General features: G+C 38.3%; 2 protein-coding genes across 7 annotated transcripts in view; one reads left to right on the top strand and one right to left on the bottom strand.

Annotated features, from left to right (window-relative positions):
• LOC119658598 (guanylate cyclase soluble subunit beta-1) overlaps positions 1 to 25,394 on the top strand; it is a 215,696-nt gene that overhangs the window by 176,783 nt on the left and 13,519 nt on the right. For both annotated transcript variants that reach the window (XM_038066067.1, XM_038066066.1), the window contains exons 11-15: positions 3,182 to 3,352; positions 3,427 to 3,498; positions 4,848 to 5,013; positions 5,087 to 5,224; positions 5,316 to 5,473. In XM_038066067.1, the coding sequence (XP_037921995.1) occupies positions 3,182 to 3,352; positions 3,427 to 3,498; positions 4,848 to 5,013; positions 5,087 to 5,224; positions 5,316 to 5,473 (705 nt within the window). The remainder of the gene's footprint in view (positions 1 to 3,181; positions 3,353 to 3,426; positions 3,499 to 4,847; positions 5,014 to 5,086; positions 5,225 to 5,315; positions 5,474 to 25,394) is intronic.
• The window catches only part of LOC119658603, a 37,297-nt gene that overhangs the window by 3,436 nt on the left and 8,467 nt on the right, over positions 1 to 25,394 (bottom strand). For 3 of the 5 annotated variants that reach the window (XM_038066077.1, XM_038066074.1, XM_038066078.1), the window contains exons 7-9: positions 15,369 to 15,525; positions 15,003 to 15,121; positions 2,813 to 2,992 (exon numbers count right to left, since the gene is read on the bottom strand). In XM_038066077.1, coding sequence (XP_037922005.1) covers positions 2,875 to 2,992; positions 15,003 to 15,121; positions 15,369 to 15,525 — 394 coding nt within the window. In that variant the 3' untranslated portion in view covers positions 2,813 to 2,874. Of the gene's footprint in view, positions 1 to 2,812; positions 2,993 to 5,266; positions 5,440 to 5,495; positions 5,670 to 15,002; positions 15,122 to 15,368; positions 15,526 to 25,394 lie in introns of those variants that run through there. The other 2 variants (XM_038066075.1, XM_038066076.1) reach the window with 2 other exon arrangements.

Here is a 25,394-nt window from a genome sequence, read left to right as displayed (position 1 = left end):
AGGTAAAAAAGTACCTACGTTGCTGTCTGCACACCGACCATCCTGAAGATTTTTGAAAGGAACTTCAGAAATAGGCCCACCGAAGCCGGTTTTAGAACAGGGAGATCCACAGTGAACACTCTCATACGGTAATGAGTTATACCCTTACCCAGCTTCTAAGCGGACATGGAGATTTTCAGTTTTCCACCAGACTGGTCAATCCCAATCTCCTGACTGTGTGTTCTTTGATGCAATGTTAGACAACGCCGAAGGCACCTTTTTCTATTAAGGAAGATGGAATAGGATTCGTCACCAAATCTATGCAGGTACAGGAGGGTTCTCTCTACAAAAAATTGTCAAAAAGATGCTGAGGAGCATTGACAAATGGAGCCGTGTTGCATATTATCTTCGAGCTCTTGAGATTGAGCTGAAAGCAGGACTAGCTCAAATATGGTGCGAAATGGCGTTTTCAAAGTTTCAAATTCCGCGCTACCATCGATGGTGATTACAGCATGACCATAAAGCTAATGGGGAAGAAGACCTAGAAAAAAATTCGATTAAGACAAACGACGAGCCTACGATGTAACAATAGAAACATTTATTTATCGTTCAGTTCGCGGACGATTATTAGTGCCCGTGATTATACGGCTTTGCGAAGTTAAAACGAACAGGCGAAGAGTACAGACTGAAAGGATCAAGAGATTGATTAGGGAAGTGAATACTCGCAATATACAAAATGGTCGACAGAATCTCTAGGAAGATATGGAAAATTTCTGTGGATTTGAAGAAACAGGCCGGAGAAAAGATGACGTGGATCTATCGGTGGTGAAGATGGCCATGGCGTTGATCCTATTGAAAATGATCAGCTCGGAAAAAAATGGAAGTTACTAAAGTTGCTATGGAAAATCTGTCTGCCTTTTGTAATCTTTAAGGTAGAATTCGAATTCGTGTCTTTGAGCTTAACAGTTAATGCTAGAAAGTCAGACAACTGGTATGGATACCCAGCAGAGCTGTTTGTAAGTCATTGCTAAACATATCTAGACTGACTGTTAATGAAAGCCTTTAATTTCATCATGGAATTGAAGATTTCAATGATTTGTCATTTTTTCGTAAGTCAAAGATTGAATGAATGAGTACGACAGTTAGTTGCTAATGTTCTGAGGATCATTGCTGATAGTTCTGAGGACATCTGAAAAGGAAACTAGCGAGCGGACAAATGGCAAGGGATGTGAGTTTAGGTTGGTAAAACTCGGAAGACTTTTGCACATTTCACTTAGCGGCGACTTTAATAAAGGTCAGCAGTTTCTAAATTGTTTGCATGATCATCTGATCCACAGTTTATATATTTTGACCTACTTTCTGCCGTCTATAGGCATGCAACAGGAGGGTAGGAGTTCTCGCATTAGAACTTGCATGTCCGACTTGTAGGCAGATTCCTGAACTATTCGAAACTGATCAGGGTTCTGTAACTTAATTTGATGTTGATTAATAACTTCTCAGCAAAGCGAGAAAAATGATGCGCTAAAAATTGAGAACTCATTCCTCGAGTCCCCCATTTGTGGGGAAAAGAATTTCGACAAATTTAAAAAATCTAAAATTGGAGGTCATCAATAATTTTCCAAAAGGAATAGGACGAACCAACGTGGCGAACGACGGGGCTAGTTGATCTGTCAGACAGGATTCTCGGAACTGTCCGCCAGTATGTTCTCAAGGAGAATTTAATGAAAGGAAAGGCCTGATTTTTAAGGTTTTGTATAAAACAAAACCTTATTAAAATCGATTCAATGTGTGTTTGTCACACGGACTTTCCTCCCAAACGGCTACACCGATTCAAACCAAATTTCGTGAACATATTGAAATTATAAAATCCCACGCATACAGTAATATAAATTTAGGTGGAGTTTAAAGGAAGGCTCCTCATGCATGCAAAGGGTGTGAAAATTTTCTTGTTGTTCTTGTACCCATGTGGGGTATCATATGAAAGGTTTTGATTAGAACTTTCACAAGCAGCTTTCAGTTTTGTCATAAATTTCGCGAATAAGGAACCAAAATGTGCACATTTAAATTTAGGCAAGACCCATTTTCGGAAACTATCCAACCCAAAAATCTGAAAAAAATTAAGGCCCATGCGCTTGTATGAAATTTAGGTCTAAAAATATGTCCCATTCCGATATCTGCTCAAATAAACTCAACAATAGTACATTACCAACTTTTAGAAGTTGACCGGAAAAGCCCTCTCAAATTCATCCTAGGCATCCAGCAGTATAAAGGATCGTATCGCGCACAATATTGCAAAGTTTCATGAGTTTCATATTAATTTCAAAGTTATTGGAATCCAAAGTTATCAATTTGGCACGAATTTACTGCATGTTAAGCGATACTGATGTCATAATTAACGAGAATAATTGACATTCGAGCGAAATATTAAAGTTCCATACATATATGAAGAAGTTACTTCTTCCCAGCTCTTTGCTGCTATTAGGTGAGCCGTTTTTGTATCTGTTTCCGGTGAACTTCTTCACATTTGCTAATAATATTGAATTCCTAGTGTGGAGCGTATGAGGCTAACTATTATCAATACAGTCCCTTCTAGATCAAATTATTTGTGTAAATGGCTTTTTAAAAAATAGAGAACAATGGAATTTTTAACCATGTACCCACGGAACTGTCAGGGAAAACAACAAACCTTTTATAACTGAAGGGTTTCGCTTCCAGCTTCCCGACTGGTTTTATAAAGGTATTCATTTGGTAATGACTTTATAAGGGTAGATTTCGAGCTACAAAATCCACTGACGGTACTAACTACAACAAAAAAGAGGATATCTTCAATTACCTGATTTTGTTGGTTGTGCTTCACACCTGATGATTATCGCCTGTTAATGCCACTCGTAGCTGCTACCGAAGGAACGTTCGCCGAGATACAATTAAATTGCAGATTTCGTTGAGGTTGTATGTCAGGATATAGTTGGTCGTTGCTGCGTATGCATTATTGCCCGAGTTACCTAGTGAAGAGCTGCAGGTTGTGTTAAAATAAAAAAAAAAATAAAAATATGTTTCAGGGGCGCCTATATGATCTGGATCTAGGATTGCTGACACTGGCTAACTGAAATTAGTGCCAGCTCACCTACATCTGCTCCCCAAATAATTTAACTATTATATCTCAGAGTGTTGAGAAGAAAGTTGAAATCAATGCAATTTTCAGAAAAGGCCTATACGTTTCCGACGTTCCAATTCACGATGCAACCAGAGATCTAGTCCTGCTCTCTGAAAAATTCGAAGCTGAATATAAACTCACACGAAACCTGGAAATGCTCACCGATAAATTACAACAAACATTTCGAGAACTCGACAGTGAAAAGCAAAAAACCGATAGGTAAGCAACTTTCAAATTAGCCTCCCTCACGAGCAAGCTTAATTAAGATAATATCTTTATCTTTCATCTTTCAGATTACTCTATTCCGTACTCCCCCAAAGTGTTGCTAACGAACTTCGCCATCAGCGACCGGTCGCACCGAAAAGGTAAGAAACCGGAAAAGTTGAAAAGTAAACAAATTAATAGAAAGATCTAATAGCCATGATGACTTTTTCATCGAGTTTTTAATTTATTTTCGTGGGTTGAGTGCTCGTGAGAAACCATGAAAAAAATAAGGCGTGGAATTACCTTAAAAATTTTATTTCTTAGACCGGAGAAAGTCCAACGCCTTCTTATGATTTGATTCTTAGTACGGGGAAAATCCAACGCCTCCTCTTGATTTCTAATCAGAAGTGCAAACGTTACCTATCCGGGATGGATTTCTACCACTCTGGGAAGGGAAGTTGTTTTTAGGGAGGGATGGAAACTTTGGGTAAAGAGAAACGAAGTGAGAGCATCAAGCGAATTGATGAAATTCGCTATCATTTCACCGTGCCAATGATTTCAATGTCCTTGTTATTATCGTGACTGAAAGAATAGAGTACAGTTTTAGAGGAAAATATTAATATACGTTCCCTGTCGAAAGTTATCAAGACAAATGAAAGAAAATATGATAAACCGCTTGGAAACGATGGAGTGAAAGCAGAAGGGACAAGAAGGTTCGATCTAAAGCATTGTCGTAACGAAATCTTATTATAGATTTTCAATTTCTATCGTCAGGACTCGTCTTCAGATACATCCGCCGAATATATGATAATATCATTTCCGTAATTTTCTCTCAGCAGGAAACGTTGGAAGTTTTTTTAAATTTCATTATGATTTCCATGGCTTTTCCCAAGGAGACGCGTTTAAATTTCCAAATTTCTATATTACAAAGCAGTTTTTGAAATGCAAATCTATGGAGATAGTGCCCAACAAGTTTCTTTTAGGTGAAATTTTCAAACACAACTGAAATCCAAATTTCTAACTAAATTACTCGGTTTTGTACACATCAGTGTAGACATGAAAGCAAATATTTCCCAATCGTAAACTTTCTTTTTTGATCCCCCAATTTATACCAACAACTTTTCTCATTATTGTATGTACAACTGGGTTTTTTTCAGGCAGTATGTTTGCCGTCAGGTTTCCCAGCATTTCGCTCTCCCGTCATATTTTTTTCAACTTATTTTTTATTTTCTGCTAATGGCCTTCAGACTTTTGCCGTAAATATTGACTTTAGTCACCATTCGCCAGTACCGCATCAACGACCAAAGTGGCCAAATTTCTGAGTTCTAGGAAGGGACAACGAACATTTTTCTCTTTACATTCCTGGATTTGGATAGCAATTTCGTTCCAAGGATAATGACATAATTGACTAACATAAAAAAAATAATTTGTTTACTGTTTCTCTCTTTTTCTGGGGGAATTCAAGACTTTCTACTGCGACCTCGATGGTCTTATGCATGGTTTTCAACAGGTATGACTGTGTGACTTTAATGTTCTCCGGAATCGTTGGTTTTGGACAATACTGTGCAGCCAATACAGATGCAGAAGGAGCTATGAAAATTGTGAAAATGTTAAATGAGCTTTATACTCTTTTCGATGCCTTAACAGATTCTAAACGTAATTCAAATATTTATAAAGTAAGTACCAGACAGAGAGCAAGGAGAGAGAAGAGTAAATATTGCAACTGAATTATTTTTTGGAATCCTACAGGTAGAAACTGTAGGAGATAAGTACATGGCCGTGTCAGGACTGCCGGATCCTTGTGAGAACCACGCAGCCTGCATCTCTAGATTAGCTTTGGACATGATGGATATGGCGAAAAATGTGAAAATGGGACCAAACCCTATAGTAAGTACATCAATAAAAATTCAAATAAAACACACACCCTGCTAAATTGTTTCAATTGTTTCCTCCATTCCAATATTCAATAAAACAACAGCAAATAACAATTGGAATTCATTCGGGCGAAGTGGTTACTGGCGTGATAGGGAATCGTGTACCAAGATACTGCCTTTTCGGGAACACAGTGAATTTGACGAGCCGTACCGAAACAACCGGAGTGCCTGGAAGGATAAATGTTAGCGAGGACACGTACAAGTAAGTAGTGAATGGATCGTACTTTATTTATTGCAGAATATTTTATATTGGTCCTTAGTAGGAATTGGAAAGAATTCCTTGATATATTTATTCCTCCATTAAGTCAATGTAGCGCTGAAGCTTTCTTGGTATACGCAATGTCTCAATCGCTCCAGGCAACTGAGAATTTTCGCGAAGTAAATCGCGGATACGGCATCTGAAAGTTGAGAGGGCCAAGGAGGAATTTTCGTTAGAATTTTGAAAAATTAATTATTTCAGAAAGTACATTATTAAAAGGATACATTTTCCTTGGAAATTGAATAAATTTAATATTAATATTAACGATTAGGTCTGGTAATTATCAGTCTCCTTCATAGAATTCAATAAAACCGGATTCCATAATACTCAACAATTTAGGGGACTATATTTCAAAGTGGATGCAAACAATTTGTGAGCCCAAGGATATCAATTTAAATTCCAAGTCAAGAAACTATTTCCTCATTAAATTCTTCTACTATTAAAGAGTCCAATAGCCTAAACATCCAAATTTTTTAATCCTTCTTCAGATTTTCGAGTCCCCATACATCTGTTTGATAGAAGATATGAAATTATCTTGAAACGTAAAAAAAGGGCATTGAGTAGACCTTTGATCACCTTGAAAATCGTTCAGGAATGTAGAAACCGATTGAACTTTATTTTTACATTCAATACGGTAGAACTACTCTGGGTGACTATGGTGTAGGGAGGGGAAGTGTAATCTCGGATGCTTTAACAAAAGACAATGCTAATATCGGCGATGGTTTTCCAACCTCTTTTTGATTAAAACCTCTAAGTTCATTTCTTTTCCTCTCTGAATTATTTTCAATAAGGGCCTCGAAGATTGTGGTTTTCCCAGCCTGTGGAAAGAAGCTTTAATTTTTTCCCAACCTCAAAGACGGTAACCATACTCTTACTATGAATTACCGCCTTATTTCACTCCTCTCATCCTACTCCAAGGTCCTTCAGAGGTACGTCAATGACTGGTGGACCACCCACTTCAGTCATTGTTTCATGCCCAAGAGATTGCGCTTCCCTACAGGCGAATCTGGATACTTTGGTCCATTAGTGCACAGTTAATAAGTTGGCTCTTAATGTCAGCAAATGCCACTGGATATATTACTCGCTCCCAGTCTTCCCCCTACTCTCTTGGTGGTTGCTCTCGGTCCTATCTGAACTCTATCCTCGACTTGGGCGTAATCTTCGACGATAAACTCCGTTTTGACAGCCACTATTGCGATATCACCAACCGCCCCTGTACTGATTCCATCTCGGTCCAACCCTAATAACTCCCTGGTGGAGTTTTCCCGTTTCGTGATTTGGTCTCCCTTCCGCAATTGTGATTAACTTGCCCTAGAGAAGGTACAGTGCAAATTCACCAGCGCGCTCTTTTTCAAGATGAACCTTTCGTATCCCTTACCTCCAACAACGTAGAATCTTCCTCGATCTTTGCACCCTCTTCAAACTTTCTACCGGCCTAATCGCCTGCTCCGCCTCTACTGATATCGTTCTTCGTAACGCGTCATACAACACTCGTCACGCTGACATTTTCGGTGTGTCCTTCGCGGAGGTCGAAGTCTATGTCCATTCCCTGATCCCAAGACTATGTCGGAGTTATAACACACTACAGCTTGGTCCCGTGGACTCCTTTTCACAATTTAATTTTAAGTGTTAACTACGATCTTTGCTTTTTCCTCCTGCTGGAGGCAATACGCAATTGGAATTTTTTGTTTATTGTCACACCAAATCTTTCCTTTCAGAAGCTAACAAACATACTGCAAAGTTTATCCTGTCGAAAAGCAGGAAGATTTACAGAAGTATGATGGGTATTCTAACCACCCAATTTTTTTGAATATGGTATGAAAATAATAGCTTCTCTAGCATTGATAAAAAAAATATATGATTACAATGAACACTTCAGGAGAGGTTAGGGAGGGGGAGCATGGAGAATCCAAAGGAGAACGTCCTTCAATCTGGAGAGAATTCACTATTCTCTCTGATATAGTTTAAAAAAGTTGTACAAAATCTGAAGTATAATGTTCGGTGTAGCTACTTTCAAAATAGGCATATTTACAGTAATTGCAGAAAGCTTTCAGAGCCGGATTGATTTTATTCTACAGCAGGATAAAAGGTGTTACACAACCTACCAGCAACCTGCAACTGTGCCTTGGTCCACCTCTGTTAGGTATCAATCTTGCCATCGATGTGCTAGTGCCAAAGCAACGAAAACTGCTCGAAATTGGGCTACAAGGTTAAAAAAATGGGAATTTCAACCTGAAGGACGCTGCTAGGTCCAGCCGCCCCGTTGATTTCGATGAAGAGCGACTGAATCACGGAAGATGATGTTGTGCATATGGCAGGACTTAAACCACTAATAATTGTCCGATCGGAATCAAACAATAAATGCGGATCTTCATGGGTTCATCCAGTAAAAAGGGCCTCATCCGCGTCAATTTTCCAACACGATAACGCCCATCCTCTCCTCGCTAACATAACGCCCACTGGGAACGGCAAAACACGGCAGATTGGTTAACAGCCAGACAAATGCATATGTCTGTTTCAGATATCAGACAGATACCAAACAACCTCTCACGGTACACACATACCTGATTCGAAATGTTAACAAAGCTTGTTGGCTGAAACAAACATAGATATTTGCCTGATACAGAAAATGATTTTGCATGGAACAGATATTTGTGTGTCTGGTGTCTGAAACAGGCACAGTCCGCTTGTTGTTTGAGGCCACCGGAAGCATTTGCCTACACCAGATATAACTTAAGAGTAGTGTTTTCAGTATGCATATCTTTTAATTACACTATCATGTCGTTCCCAGTGGAAGGTATCCAATCTGTAATGTCGTGTCGTTCCCCGCGGCTACTGACGCAACATGCGCTCCGTGGTTACTCCTACCCTACTCGCCCTGTTTACATTTCATTTCTGTATCTAGAGAAGACGTTTGATTTGATATGCTCTTCGACAAAACATATTACCAAAAAACCGTACACTGGGTTAAAATGCTCTACCAAGATCCGAAAAGTAAGGTTCAAAGTGTAGCGGGTAGATCAAAACTACACCGTGTCTTCGTTTCTCACAGAGTTATACGGGAAGCCCAAACTCTAGCGCCCTACACACTGCATTATGCAGATGACGCCTTCCGGGCGTCTCATAGCAAAAATAATCTCGAGCAATTTATCGAAAAATGGAATGGAATCCATGATACAGCCGCTATCATTGTTAATCACAGTGACTTGCCTAGAATTGAACGATTTAAGCATCTTGAATCAACGCTATCAGCCAATGGAGAACAGCGTAATGAAATTGTTTTACGCATTTGCGCAACTTGGATGAAGTGACGTTCCACAACTGGCGTTCTTTGTGATTGGCGTATCAACGAACGGCTCAAATCGAAAATTGACCGCGTTTCGTCCGCCCTGTCGTCCTCTATGGTTCTGAGTGTTGGCCGATTACAAAAGAGAATGAATGGCGTCTCGCGGTAATAGAGAAGGTGTTGCGTTGGATTATTGGCGTAACACGCCTTGATCACATCCGAAATGAGAATAACCGCGATTGGGGTTAGACCCATCGTGCAAATTATGAGACAGGTGTCTTCGCTGGTATCGGCACGCAATTCGCACTAACGAATATTCACTTGCCAGGATTAGTCTGAACTTCAAAGCCGATGAAAAAGTGCCAAAATTCCGGCCGAAACAACGCTGACTTGATGCGCTGGATGGTGATTTGAAAGCCTCGCAAGTACGTCCTTATTAGGAAAATTATAGAACCAAATGGCGCCACCAGTTACGAAGAGCCTACCCCGCTTGTAAACAGGACAAAGTGTAAAGAAAAATAAAAAGTGTTCTGACAATAAGCATGGTTTCCCTTCTTAGAAATGCTTGTGAAAAACTTCCTACATTCTAGGATCCCTCCGTCCAGCAGCCTACAGACCTTCGATTACAGTTTATTTCCCTTCAAATTTTCCACCAGCTTGCTGGATTTTTCAGGGAGCATGTATCCCAAGGAGTATGTAATTTTCCGGAAGCGTCATCCTCTCACGATTGTACTCAAGATTATCCCTTACATATTTATGGACTTTAGCGAAATTATAAGCTCTTATAAATCATTCAAAATTCCCAAAAAATAAGATTCTTATTTTTATATAACGGACAATTTATTTTCATTGGTATCTTTATTGGAAAGTACTCTTATGTTGCTTTTGTCAACCCTCATGGAGAAAACGTTGATATTTTGTTTGCTACTTTGGTGTTCTCTTTGGTTACATTTGGAACAGATGGGAATGCCTGTCTCATAACTTGAGTGATTTTGTGCTGGATCTTACTAATTTGCTTTAGATTATTAATCATTAGATTCAAAATCATGTACATCTTCAGTAAGGATATTTGAACGTTTCGGAAAGAATTTTATTCCCCCTATAAGAGAGGCTCTGCATTAGAAATTAATGAAAAACTGGAATATATTGGAAAGAATAAACCCTAAATTTACTTTGAAAACAAGTTCCCAAATATATCCTTAATGCCCTTAAATGCAATTACAGTTACTCCCGCATTATGATCCGCGATTACGCCTAAAAAGCTCAAATGTAAATGTGACTTAATCTGATATCCTTTTACCGTAATAATGAACGATTAACTCAAACAATTCATAATCCATTAATACTAATTATGATTAATTTATTCCTCGAAAATCCATTAGTCCTATGTATCTCATTACATATGAACAAGAACCGTCCTCAAATCCTATGAATTTCCTTATCACTACCATAATTATCGCCATAGGAAACACATCCCTTCATTACCATATGAATTACTCTAAGCTCCATTTATGCATTCATCATAGGGCTAATACACACCCGAGATAAATCTTTATCCATATGTCGACATACGAGTACACGCCTATATGAATGGATCTGTTTGTGTTTGTATCTTGCTCTACATATCGATCTGATATGTAGCGTAGATATCAGATAGAATAGACTCAATAGAGCCAAGGACGATTCAAAATATTTCCATGATGTAATCTCATGACAAATGACTTTATTTTGTGTCCTGATCGATAACAAAGACTTGGGGAGGATATTGACATATTCCTCCACAATGTACTCTCTCCCTCTCATTGCTCTAACGCGAAAGGAACTTCGGCTAGCCACAAAAGGACACAAATTTGAATCAATGACAAACAAGTCCAATGCATCCTACGTGTACTTTCGCAGTTCTGCTGATTTGGCTTTACTTTCTGAGAAGTTTTTCATTGAAAAAGGTTCCATTACGTCTTATACATAACGATAAAATGTCCAGGATCAGGTCTAGGTCCTTGGGCTTTTGTGGTTACACAAAGTGATTAATGAAATTGGAGTAAAATGCTGTTCGTGTTCGAAAATTTTTCAATAGCTCTGGAGGTAAAATTTGAATAAAAGGTTTGTAGGAAGTGTGTGGAAATTTGGAGTACTACCATTTTCCTTATATTTGCGGTACTACATTCAATTTTCATGGAGAATCAGCAAAATGATAATAAAGAAGTGACTGCCAAAAGTAAATTTCTGAATAATTCTAATCGAATGGTTCCAATCTCCTTACTCTAATTGACGACGAATGACAAACGATTCCAGGATCAAAGGGAATCCAATATTCCACTGAGTAATGTCCCTTAAACCTTTATCATATGCCAGACTAGCTTCTCTCTAACAAAGCAAAAGGGATACAAACGTCACATTTATCACAATAAGTGAAATTCGTAGAATAAGTTTATCGACAGTAGCAAAGATTTGTCCTGAAAATTTCTATATGTGTATGTTATGTTATTGTGCGGATAAACGTAAACCATCGACAATCTTGTTGTCATCTGAATATGTTGGTCTTCTATCCAGAAAGATAGTTTCTAGGAAATCATATAAGTAAAAGGATTCACAAATATAAAATTCAGTAGAAAAGGTGGAATCAAAGATGCTGCGAAATCTTAAGATAAGTTGATTCCTCCAATAAGATAGTGAAATATGTTCACTTGAGAATAGTTGTTTGGGGGAGAGTTGTTGAAAGTGTTAACAAAATGGTGCGGAATCGATGGAGGATGAGGAGGCAAGGTTCGCTGGAGCACGTAAAATTCTTCTCAGATCCCATTTTGTGCAGATGATTTGCTCCTTTCTGAAAGTTGATCGATTCTCCTTAGTATTGTAGAATTTTCTTCTGGATATGTCCTATTGAATCCTATTGAGAACAGTACGAGTTCTAGGATTGTTTCTGATACTTACCTTCGTGACCAAGACTCATCTTCCATTAATTTCTGGCAATCATGCACTCCTTTTTAAGTCATAGCATGCTTTCTTTTCCGAAAGTTAGAAAGAAGGAACGATAGGTGAGATCCCAGAAATAGCATTCACACCGAGGGCTAGTATTTGAAAAATGGGGGCTCCTGCAGCCGCAAAGGTAACACTTAAGATAATCCTGGAACATATAATGAAATACCTCCAAAATTTGAAAGATAAAGAGCTGGCTAGTTTCCGCTACATGGTAAATAGGTCAGCCTTGCATATCGAATAATCATGGGTCACCACTCCGTGGTCCAGAGATGGCTTTTCTCTGAATCGAATTTTACTACCTAAATTCGACAAGTTTTCGACAAGTTTGTTAGATTCGATGACGAGTTCGTAGACCAGTTGGTGTTTTTATTCAGTTGCAGGATTTCGCCACCCAATGGTTATCCACTTTTATTTAACTCTAGGATTTATACTATTTATTTGGCTAATTTTTCTAAGTATTGAATGCTATCAGTCCCATCTGAAAACCGCCCAAGGGTGTAAAAGAGGATTACGTGGCTCTCTGTAGCAATAGTTCGTCTCCCAAATAAAACCAATCTTGAACCAAAAAGCTCAAAATATGTACGTTTTCGGCGATTGCTATAGATATAACAATTGGTGGAGTTTAGCATCGCCTCTCAATCTTGCGCCCTGAATTTGAATTACAAAATCAGTCAAGGAAATTTCCACAACATAAATAGTCTTGGCTCAGCCCCATTAACACCGAAATATCAGAGAAGAGAGTTGAGTAGATGCCATATAGTTGATTTATGGAAGAAAGCCATATAGTCGATTTGTGGAAGGTTTTAATCAATTGAAATAGCGTTAGTTGAACAGCTTCCCATTTCCATGGCCCAGGATCGAATTTACCTTCCAACCATGGGCAATTCTGATTATCCAAAAGACATACCACAATAGTAGAAAGAATGCCTAATGATTTCCTCCAGGGCAGAGGCAATTCATCAGACCCTGCCTCATCTCTGCCCTGGGAGCAGGGTGACAGAAAGTGGCAGCAGAGGGAAATCGCTCCTTTTTATATAATATAATAAACGCGACAAGGGTGCGAATTATATCCAACTTAAAACCGCCAGTACTTCAAGCCGAAGCCAGGCTAAAGCTATTTTTTTCTATCCCTAACAAAAAAATAGCACAATAAGCCTACTAAGGGCATAATTACTTGAATTAACGCTCCTGTCCAGAAAAAGCTGCTGGAAGTTAAAGATTGTTAAGCATTCCTTCCAAAAAATATGACATTATATCATATACGGACGGCGTGATGATTGAGGGGGTGGTGTGTCAGCTTCCCAACCTCGCTGCTTTGGGTTCGAATCCCAGTTATCATGGGTGTCTGCGTTCGTCTTGTGCTGTTGTAAGCGTATGACCTGCACACCGTTAAGTGTGGTGATAATGAAACTGAAGCACAATCTGACGATGAGGATATCCTATGCTCCACCAAGGCTTGAGCAGGAAACACCATTACAACTGACAATTGCTTTCCTTTTTATTTAATTTAAAAAATAATTAAAGGATTATGGTGAGTTACTTTGGCAAGCTCTATACTTTCGTGAAAGTGAATCGGCTTGTTTGAACAAAAATGTTATGAGCCTTTAAGCCATTGTATATTTGAGACTTACAACTAGATTGCTAAAAAATTTTAAATCATCAGGGAATGGTGTGAAGTTATGAAAACGGACGAGAACATTTGCAAATCCGGTTACTCGATGCACTTGATAAGACGCGGTCCAACTCAGCATTTGAAAACCATGTAGATACTTCTTTACAAAATAGAGTTCCTGGAGAGCGCTGGGAGAAATGGGAGGAAATGAACCTCTTCAATACGTTCTTAACTAGGGTAGCCGGGTTCCAGTACCGTAGCCTAGTCGCCGCTTCCAGGATATAACAATTTGATGAGAAGCTTGCAGTTAACTCTATTTTTAATTTGAGTAGCTAACATCGAGAGGAGGAATGAGTTGTCAATCTATTTTTCGATGTTTATATATTTTGTATTTTATGGACAGACCTGTACATTTTAAATGTGTTGGCAGGGAACACCACACTCATCGGCTCAAGTCGTACGTTTCCCCGAAGGGTCTGAGCCAGCTTAGATTTTTGAGGACGATATTCAAATCACAACATTATCTCCCTAATATCATGATGCAAAAGATCTATGTTACCTTTGGGTTCAACTCCAGATGCGTTAACTGGATAAACGGGTCCGAAGCTGGTTACTGAAACCATCTCGAACCGCAAAATAATCAAACTATTCCACAAACTGATGGTATTCATGCAATCATTCTGATGCATGATTACCAAACAGCATGCACGCGTTTTCTCAAAGCAGACAAGAATTACTTTGGAAGATGAAACATGTTAGGGCTTATACTAAGTACAAACCTCTGCTCCTTGAGTAGTAAAAATAGTAACGAAAAAAAGCCTACATGGCCTCAGATTGCTCACAGGGGTCGGTTGGCCCACCATTATTAAGGGTCTCATTAATAGAGAGTGCTGGCGGTAAAATTGTTGCTGGAGCCTTTTCTCAGTACTCTCCTTATCATTGTCCCTACACCATTTCTAACAGTAGGATTCCTGATAATGGCTAATAGTACTCCCCTATCTAAAAATTCACAAGTTAGGCAGTAGAGTTATTCCTTTCTTTTGAATTGACTTTATACCGTCGTTCCGTAAAGCGTAACTTGGCTCCATACAGCAGAGAACTGACCTCAACACTCATCCTAAAAACGACTCTTTTGCATCATTCTAACAAAGTCCTAGTTGAATATAAATGTTTAAACACACTAGTTACCAATTTAAATACACATAATTAGCCATCATCCATAGCAGGTCTAGCACCAATTATATGTGAGTATTCTCTTTCGCTCCTTTTTAATCGTTGTTAAAACCAGCTTTTTTTGGGATTCTATGTTAGGCCCAAGTCCTGCTCTGGCCTGGTGCTTTGGAGTGTATCAGCTTTTAAGGATTTTTTCCGTTTGTTGTACAACAGACTCGACTTGTCACTTATTTATTGTGGAAATCGTTTTATGGGTCAGTACTTCACGCACTGCCACGCTTGATACTTTATAAATTGAGTCATAAAACAAAAATGAATCATCACCAACCAGGATGTTATCAGTAAACCCATTTCACTTCAATTTATTTTAGTCCCGAATCTACTAAATTAATCTATCAATTTCCAAAGATTCAACTCACCGGCATAAATGTTTCAACGGCATCACCCCAAACACCTGATCCATATTGAGAATGTTATCCAGAAACAAGACGCCATATTTTTCCATGAACCGATTCTTACGTTCAAGATATACATGTGGCTGAAACAACAAAAGACAAAAACATAAAGTTAATGAAATCTAGAGTATGGTCCTCGTGGCAAACAACTAAATAGTCAGTTCCAATATTATGCCCGTCCTCTGCGGGGAAAGCACAAAACGTTTCACTGAATTTCATATCAGTCTGTCTTATATTTAGGATATTCGATTCATATGCTACATGTCTAGACTGTCTGAGGATATTTTAAATGTATGGAGCCACGTTCGTGTGGACGTATATTATGCATACCTTGTAAGGCATTTCAATTGTGGTAATGTTCCTTAGCAAAATCTGAAGGCAAGATACGAGTTGATATGTATAACGTCTTTCCTTCTCCATGAGCTTATCCAACAAAGCAATGACGGGGCAGGACCCTCCATCTGGAGGAGCCGGATCTGCGCCGTACCTGAAAGATAAATCGAAAATTTCATCATCAAATCGATTTGCTTCCAATGGTACTACGTTCTGTACAAATGCATCACGTCCTTAACTTAAATTTCACATATTGTATAGGTAGAAAGTAGGACATTTTATCCTTTCTCGAAATACAGTGCTTGCAATATAAAGGTTGACCCCTGGTCGCTTCAAAGCCTCTTCTTAAAATGACAATTCTAGGATAATAAACTCTAAACTAACGGAAAATCTGGAGGTATAGTCTATCATCTGCTGGTAAAAAGATTCGAAAATCCTAAACTAATCCCCTACAAATCCGACGTCGCACGAAAGGGAAAAATACAATCCTTATTTCACTTGAGTAAAAAATTTAAGACGATTGAGAAGCTTCAGAAGGGCAATAATACTACATTCGCGCGAGTTACGGGATCATTACCCTAACGTTTAGCCATCGTCGGCACATTCATCCTAAATTCAAACTACTTACTTGCATAAATACAATTAATGTTATTTCATTGAACTTAACAATTGCTTACTACACATTTTCCGGAATTTGCACTTTGTATTACCTAGCTTAACACGTGCTATTGCATAAGCATAATTTTAATATAAATAGTAGATCGAATATAAGTACAGCAACTTGTTATAATCAATCAGCCAGCGAAAGCTATGCTCGAATAAATCGGTTTAGTTCAAATTAAGTTGTATTTTTCTTTATTTTTTTTTCACCGGTAACGACCACGTTACCATAACTGGCGCAGTCGCAAAAGTAAGGGCGGAGGACGGTACGATTTAGGATTCCTAGTACGCAGAAACGCAGAATTCCGAAGGATTATCGGTTCGCGACGGTTGATCGCTTACGGTTCAGTGTGCTAATTTGTGCAAGTGCAAGTGACAAAGGATAATTGTTGCGCAGAGCAGGCTCAGCGAAAGCATATCGCTACTCGAGCAAACAAAGCAAGGATTATGAGAGTCCTACTGATCATTATACTCAAGTAAGTTCTTGGTCATATGCCTCTCCCATCCAAATCGAAATCCCCATCCTCAAAACCCTATAACACGCTTCCTAGGCTATTTAGACGTAATAACTCTCCTACTAAATTAAGAAAATATAAATCCGATAGTGGTCATATAAAATCTCCCGCGAGTGAAAATATTCTTAGTGTTCCAAATCAATCAATCGTTGGCTCAATCTCGAAATTAACCAATTTATTCAGATCACGAAGTTTGTCTATATTAGTTAGTGAAAGTGAAGAAGAAAACAAAATAGAATATAGTATAATGGCTAACCCAGGTACAAGTTCGCAACCTCAGGTTACAACCATAGATATTTTCAATTCATTACGGGTACCGGACGCAATCAAGGATCTCCCAAGATTCGAGGGTAACCCGCGATTACTGTTTGATTTCCTTGGCAACGTCGACGAAATACTTTCCCTTATCGATGTTACAAATGGAACGCCATATGGCAAGTTATTATTGAGGGCCATTCGCAACAAAATTGTTGGAGAAGCGAACGAAGTCCTCAATATGTATGGGACACCACTAGATTGGAATCTCATTAAAACCAACCTAACCCTTCACTACGCCGACAAAAGGAATGAGACCTCCTTAATAAGGGACTTGCATGTGTTAAAACAAAATAATGATTCGGTGCAAAAATTTTACAGTGAAATTATCGAAATACTTAGTAGTATGAATAATCATGTGTGTATTCATGAAAGTGACCTCAATGTGATCTCTGCAAAAAAATCTCTTTTCGCAGAGATGTGCTTAAACACATTTTTATCGGGATTGAAAGAACCACTTGGGTCCACCGTTCGGGCTATGAAACCCACAACTCTAGCAGAAGCCTACGCATGCTGCATACAAGAGCAGAATATACTTTATACTAAGTCAGATTCGAACCGGAGTCTATTAAACCCAAGGTCAGTTAACCCGCTGAAACCCATCATGTTTCCCCAACAAAATAAGGATGTGTTTAAACCTAAACTTTTGTTTCCTTTAATACCCCCACAAGGGTTCTCGAATCCTCCGTTTAATCAACAATACAGACCTAACTTTTTACCTCAACAAAAACCATTTGGCATGTATCAACAACCTCAAAATCCTTTTGTCAGGCAACAACAGTTTAGACCTCCGCAGTATCCTCAGCAATTCCAACGACAAGCTCCATTTCAGAATAACTATCCTCATTTCCAACAAAGAGCTTCTATACCTAATAGACCAAGTAATGGACCTGTTTCAAAACCTGAACCAATGGAAATAGGCTCAGGTACAATTCGAAGAAACCATCCACAGCAAAGAGAACCAGGAAGTAATTTCTTCCGGTCAACCGGACCAGCTAATTTTACATCTAAAGAATTGTTCAATGTCGGGGAACAGGAGTCTAACTCACACTCCAAAACCCAAAAGGAATCCCTCTTAAACATTAATAGTGAGGAAGGTAACCCAACTAGCGTACCCTATAATCTCGAACAATATTATTCCCAATATTACTATGATGATGAAGACGTTTATTTTCTTAATCCCTACGAAAACTGCAACCAGAATAATTCCGAAGAAAACAATATTGATGAGGAAAATTTTCCTACGAATGCCTCCTCAACCCAATCGGATACCTAGATATTAACACACACGGTAACCTACTACCCTATGTTAGCATTTCCTCCCCTTTTGGACGTCCATTAAAATTTTTAATCGACACAGGAGCATCTTCATCATTCATCAACCCCGAATATATCAATCCGAGTGATATAAAATCAATTAAACCTATTTCGATTAGCACTGTTCTTTCTAAACACGAAGTCAAAGAAGAAGTTATCTTACCAAATTTTACTGAATTCAACCAACCCGGTAACTCGCGTTTCTTAATATTCAAATTTCACGGTTATTTTGATGGGCTACTTGGGATAGACATTTTGAGTAACCTCGGAGCTAAAGTAGACCTAGGCAACCAGGTGATAACGACTAACAATGCCGTACTCCCCTTGAACTTCAAACCGAACTTCATGTCTAACAAATACGTAATTTCACCCGAAACAAAAGTAATCGTAAAACTTCCTGTTGACATACAAAATGGAGATATTTATATTAAATCAACTAAAATCTCCCCTAACCTAGTAATCTCGGAAGGAATTTACAGCGCGGTTAATTGGTACGCACCAATTGAGGTTTCTAACCATTCACAAAAAGAACAAATCCTTTTAATTGAACATCCCCTTATGGCGGAAAAACTCTCAAACCGATACGAAGAAATAAATAACCTAAACATCTGCTGTGACAGGGATCAGTCACCACTGGCTCTACATGAGGATATTATTAACCTTCTTCGAGTGTCACATTTAAATACCGAAGAACAGAAAGGCTTGTTCAAAGTTTGTAGAGAATTTGACGATATCTTCCTCCGAGAAGGACAAGACTTGACTTTCACTAACCAAGTGAAACATCGCATCAGAACTACCGATGAACTACCCATTTATACAAAATCCTATAGATATCCTTTCATACACAAACCTGAAGTGCGTAATCAAATCTCCGATATGCTTAACCAGGGCATAATTAGACCCAGCTACTCACCATGGAGCTCCCCTGTCTGGATAGTTCCAAAAAAACCAGATGCGAGTGGTAAGCAAAAATGGCGATTGGTTATAGACTACAGGAAATTAAATGAGAAAACAATAGGGGACAGGTACCCACTCCCGAACATTAATGACATTTTGGACAAACTAGGGAAGTCTATGTACTTTTCGACATTGGATCTCGCTAGTGGGTTCCATCAGATCGAGATGGATCCACGCGACGTTTCTAAAACGGCCTTCACGGTCGAAGGTGGCCATTACGAGTATGTACGCATGCCATTTGGGCTGAAAAATGCCCCTTCAACTTTTCAACGAGTCATGGATAACGTTTTAAAGGAATTGCAAGGAACAATCTGTCTAGTGTACCTAGATGACATCATTATATTCTCTACCTCCTTGCAGGAACACGTAGAAAATCTTCGAAAGGTATTCCAGAAACTTCGTCAAGCAAACCTTAAGGTTCAACTCGATAAGTCCGAGTTTCTCAAAAAGGAAATAGCTTTTCTTGGCCACTTGGTCACAACAGAAGGTATTAAACCAGATCCTAGCAAAATCCAGGCTATCACCGACTTTCCCATTCCGAGAACCCCGAAAGAAATCAAATCATTTCTTGGGTTACTCGGCTATTACCGTAAATTTATTCGGGATTTTGCAAAATTGACCAAACCACTCACAGAATGTCTAAAGAAGGGACGACGTATTGATCTAAACGATCGCTATTTGAGAACTTTTAAATCTTGTAAAGATATTCTCACCAACGATCCCATTCTTCAACATCCGGACTTCAAAAAACCCTTTGTGCTCACAACAGATGCGAGCAACTTTGCAATTGGTGGTGTATTATCACAAGGGCCAATCGGCAGTGATAAACCAATCTGCTATGCTAGTAGGACCTTGACTGATACCGAGATCAACTATTCGACAATCGAAAAGGAGCTCTTGGCAATTGTGTGGGCCACTAAGTACTTTCGCCCATACCTCTTCGGTAGGAAGTTTACAATAGTGACAGATCACAAACCCCTTATCTGGATGATGAATCTAAAAGATCCAAATTCTAGACTGATACGTTGGAGGCTCAAGCTAGAAGAGTACGATTATAAATTGCATTATAAAAAGGGTATCCAGAACAGTAACGCAGACGCCTTAAGTCGAATAAAAATCAATAAAGAGACGAACAATAAAAACTTAACTGAAGTTTATGTTAATGATACTCCAGGTACATCCGCACAAAGTACTATGGGTTCCACTGTGCATTCCGCAGAAGAAAACCTTAATACAGGAATCCCTATTTCTGAACGCCCTTTAAACGAATTCTCTCTTCAATTGGTACTTGAAAAAACTAACAATAGGCCCCAAACGATTCTCGAAATGCCATTCAGAAATAAACAGCGACGTATCATCCGAATGCAAGAATATACGGAAACAAACCTTATCGACATCTTCAAAAAATTTATTCCTCCCAATAGACTAACTGCAATATATACCACCGAAGAAATTTTCAGAATAATACAGGAAACTCATTCAAACTATTTTTCTCAATCCAAAAACTTTAAGGTCGTAAGATGCATGGAAATCCTAAAAGAAATAAGTGAGAACGATGCACAAGATGCTTTAATTACTGAATACCATCTAAAAAGTAATCATCGAGGAATAAATGAGGCTCTTGCTCATCTCAAGAGAGAATATTACTTTCCTTTTATGAAGAACAAAATCACACAAATAATCAACAATTGCGAAAAATGCCAAACACTTAAATATGACAGAAATCCTCAAAAACCGAAGCACCAAACCCCAGATCCTCCAAAAAAACCTTTAGACGTACTCCATATGGACATATACACAATTGACAAACGCTACATACTAACCATCATTGATAAGTTCTCAAAATTCGCGGCAGCCTACACTCTCGAAACCCGAAACAGCCTAAATATTATTAAATCCCTCAAACATTTCATCAGTCTACACGGGATTCCTAGAAATCTAGTCACAATCGTAACCGATCAAGGAACCGAATTTACATCTTCTATCTTCAAAGACTTCTGTAAACAATATACGTTAAATCATTACTTAGTTTCCTACCAGCAGACAAGCAGCAACGGACCTGTAGAAAGACTTAACTCGACTATCACTGAAACTTACAGAATAATACACGACAAACACCGAGACAAGGACCCAGAAGACATACTTAATGAAGTAATCATCACTTACAACAACGCTATCCATTCAGCTACGAAATACACTCCCTTTGAATTATTCTACGGCAGAACCTACAAGTTTGACAAAGACGCGAAGTACACTAGTAATCATGAATATCTAGAAAAACTTAGACAATTTCAAACACAACTCTATCCCGAAATAGAACGTTTACTACTTGATCAAACCAATAGACGATTAACAAAACTAAATAAAAATAGAGAAAACCCAGAAAATTACAATGAAGGATCGGTAGTGTTTAGAAGAGAGTGTAGACGAAACAAATTGAATCGAAGATTTACTAAACACAAAATTAAGAAGAATAATCTTGTTACAGTTATTACAGACAAAAACCAAAAATTACATAAGTCCAAAATTAAAAGAAAACGAAAATTTCAGGGAACTCTTCCTACTGACCATGGTAACCAGCCAGACGATGAACCTGCTAGACCTGACACATAGGAATGGACTACTTCCAATAAACTTGGGAAATGCACGTTTGATAACATCCTACAAAGACTTGATACACATCGTACAACTCGATAAATACAAGGAAAATATTGACAATATACATGACTCTCTAGCAATTTTCGACAATACTACAGAATATACAGGAATGGTAGAAATATTAAAAAGGAAGGTTGACGAAGTTAAAACTAAACTGGATGCAATGATGCCTCACAAACGGACTAAAAGAGGACTAATAGACGGACTAGGTACTATCATAAAAGGTATTACGGGGAACTTGGATGCAAACGACGCGATAAGAATAAATAACGAAATAAATAAAATCTTTGATAATGAAAGACAACTCGAAACTAAATTAACTCAACAAAGCCAACTAAACGGGCAAATGATTGAACGATTCGGTAACATTACAGCACATATAAATCAACAACAAAAAACAATAACTGACTATTTGAAACATATTAATGAAATTTCCAAAAACCAAATTCGAAATGATAATAGAAACATAAAATATTCGCAGTATATGAATCAAATTAATATTAACATTGACGTACTTGATAACCACTTAAACGGGATTTCAGAAGCAATCATTCTAGCAAAATTTAACATTATATCCAAAATGATACTGAATCCTCAAGAACTAACGGAATTATATCGCCTATTTGAAGAACAAAACATTAATATTACATCCGATGAACACATATACGAATTATTAAGTCTTCAAGCCTACTCAAATAACTCAAATATTATCTTCAACATAAGAATCCCGGTCCTCTCAAAAGAATCATACTTCTTATTTCACCTTATACCCCTACCTATTAACAAAACCCGAACAATATTAACAAAACCCTATGCCATCCTTGGGCATGAACATATCCAAGAACTTGATAATAAATGTCAGAATATCGAGGGGACATTTTATTGCCTCGAAACCACTAATTTGGAAAAAGTCTCTCATTCAAAATGCGTAGCAAGCATCCTGAATCACAAGCCTGCCGAATGTCACATCTACGATCGCGAAAACGACATCGAGATTTTCGAACCAGAGCCAAATCACTTGTTGCTGATCAGTATTCCGGAAACGATGGTTAATACTACCTGTGGACCTAACGACTTTAAAGCGAAGGGAACCCTCCTAATCCACTTCAAGGACTGCGAGATTTCGATCAACAGCATTACATACAGCTCCAAAATACAAACCTTCTGGGACGAGATCAGCATACATCCAGCTGCATTTAACAACATAAACTTTACATCGCCCACTAATAATCACCTTCAACTCAAACGTCTAGGAGACTACCAGTTCACGAATTTGCGCCTAGAGAAGGACTCGATAACCGACTTCGAACTAATGGATCTGCACCTACCTCTCTCTGCAACCACAGGCATTATCCTCGTCGTTTTTATAATATATTATGCCTTTTCTAGACGAACTATCAAAAACTCAGGCCTACATACCCTACCTGTCATAGCTCCGACCAACGAACCTGCAAAGATCCAGTTTCTTTGGCCCATGCTCCACACTAAGGGGGGAGGAGTTACGGGATCATTACCCTAACGTTTAGCCATCGTCGGCACATTCATCCTAAATTCAAACTACTTACTTGCATAAATACAATTAATGTTATTTCATTGAACTTAACAATTGCTTACTACACATTTTCCGGAATTTGCACTTTGTATTACCTAGCTTAACACGTGCTATTGCATAAGCATAATTTTAATATAAATAGTAGATCGAATATAAGTACAGCAACTTGTTATAATCAATCAGCCAGCGAAAGCTATGCTCGAATAAATCGGTTTAGTTCAAATTAAGTTGTATTTTTCTTTATTTTTTTTTCACCGGTAACGACCACGTTACCATAACTCGCGCACATTCACGTATAATGCCAGAAAACCGGAGAAAGCATAAAACGTTATTAAATGAATTTATCATGCATGCAATATAATCTTTTCAATTTTCATTTTAGCGGGGCTCAGAATTTACTGAGCATTTGGATAGCAGAGTAGAGACGAATGGAAAGCCACGTAAATATGATAGATTTCCTTCCTGCCGCCCAAGAAATTTCCTCTGATGAATAACCTCCTTGTAGTAACTATTTATTTTCAAGGCTCCTTAACCCTAGAATCAAGTCAGCTCCATCCCTAGTAAAATTCACATTGTAGACGATTCCCCTTGAGCCTTTCCAAAACTTTGCCACGCTACTAACAACATACAAACGAATAAATATATGAATGTATATGATTTAATTTCGTAGAAGCATTTGGATTTTCATCTTCCAAATTTCATTTCTGAAATTATGACCCTTCACAACCAGATGCTACCACAATTTGTAAATCCTCAAAATGGGGCATTTACGGATGCCTCTTTCCGGTTTCCAGTGTGCCTCGATTTCTTAGACACGTACATATTTCATACTCATTTTGAATCGAGGTGAATAAAATGAAGTTTTTGTTTAGTCTTGTAGCAAAAAAGTAGGGGACACCACAGAAACTCTAGTTTAACTGTTGCAGTTTATATTAGAATTTACACAGGGTCCTGAGACATAGAGAAAGAGAGAGAGAGAGTGAGAGTCCTAGAGAACAATTCATGCTGGAATAAACATTTTAATGACAACACTCGTGCAAATTTTATGTCGAAATTTACAGCTTGAATAGTCATAAATAATAATTCTACCGTGTTTTCCAAGGAGGGTTTACCTATAATTTCAGGACGTAAACTTTATGTTCGGTTCAAACCCCCGGAGGGTATTCAACGATTATACTCATTAAAGTTGGTAGTTTGAAACCATTAATTTGATATATTCTGTTTATCCCTGCGTGGTAAAGGTAAATTAGATATTTTAGGAGGATGCTAACGCCCGAATGATTTGCATTAGTAGTTTATAGCTTGTTTGAGAAGAACGTTATTCGATTTATTTGATTATTTATTACAAATTCTGTAAATGGTTCAAGCATTTATGATCCTGTTGGTGGCAATATCGTTGCGGGTATACTTCCTTTTGTAATAATATGGTGTAATTGAACAGACCAAACATCCCTGGAGCTGAATAGTTCATTCATTCAAACATAAAGCCCATGAAAACATACCCTGCCACATTGAGAGCAATGTAAAGTATAGTATCTAGATTAGAACCAAAGGTAGATCATATATTGGAGTGGAGATAGACAGACGAAAGTCAAACAGCGTTACATCCTGTCACTGTCAGAAACGCGGTTTTATGTACAAAAATAGAGTTTGATAAACTGCTGATGAAGATCTAGATCTTGGACAGCATGATCCTGTTAGCAGCTGATTCTTTACAGCAGAGCGACCCGAGATGGTAAACCCATTCGAATATAATGAAGATGAATATGTGTGTATTTTCTACATCATCCGGTCAAACAAATTGAGCGAGCAGCAAAGCTCCATCCAAACGCCATCTCAATGCGAGATAGAAATTGTTCCCATTCTCTATCAACATAGACAGTAGAATCTCCTTTTCGTTGCAAACTAGTAGAAAAAAAGGGAATGACAAGCACTCACCTCATCAACGTGCTCAACTCTATATTACCAATGCGGAAATGCTAGCCCCATAAACTCCCAAGTGTCCCCAACAACTCTGATCTTACTTATGAAACTCAATTGCAATAACCT

Source organism: Hermetia illucens, chromosome 6, assembly GCF_905115235.1.
Source record: "Hermetia illucens chromosome 6, iHerIll2.2.curated.20191125, whole genome shotgun sequence".
Classification (NCBI taxonomy): domain Eukaryota; kingdom Metazoa; phylum Arthropoda; class Insecta; order Diptera; family Stratiomyidae; genus Hermetia; species Hermetia illucens.
This window is presented reverse-complemented; position numbering and strand designations above follow the sequence as displayed.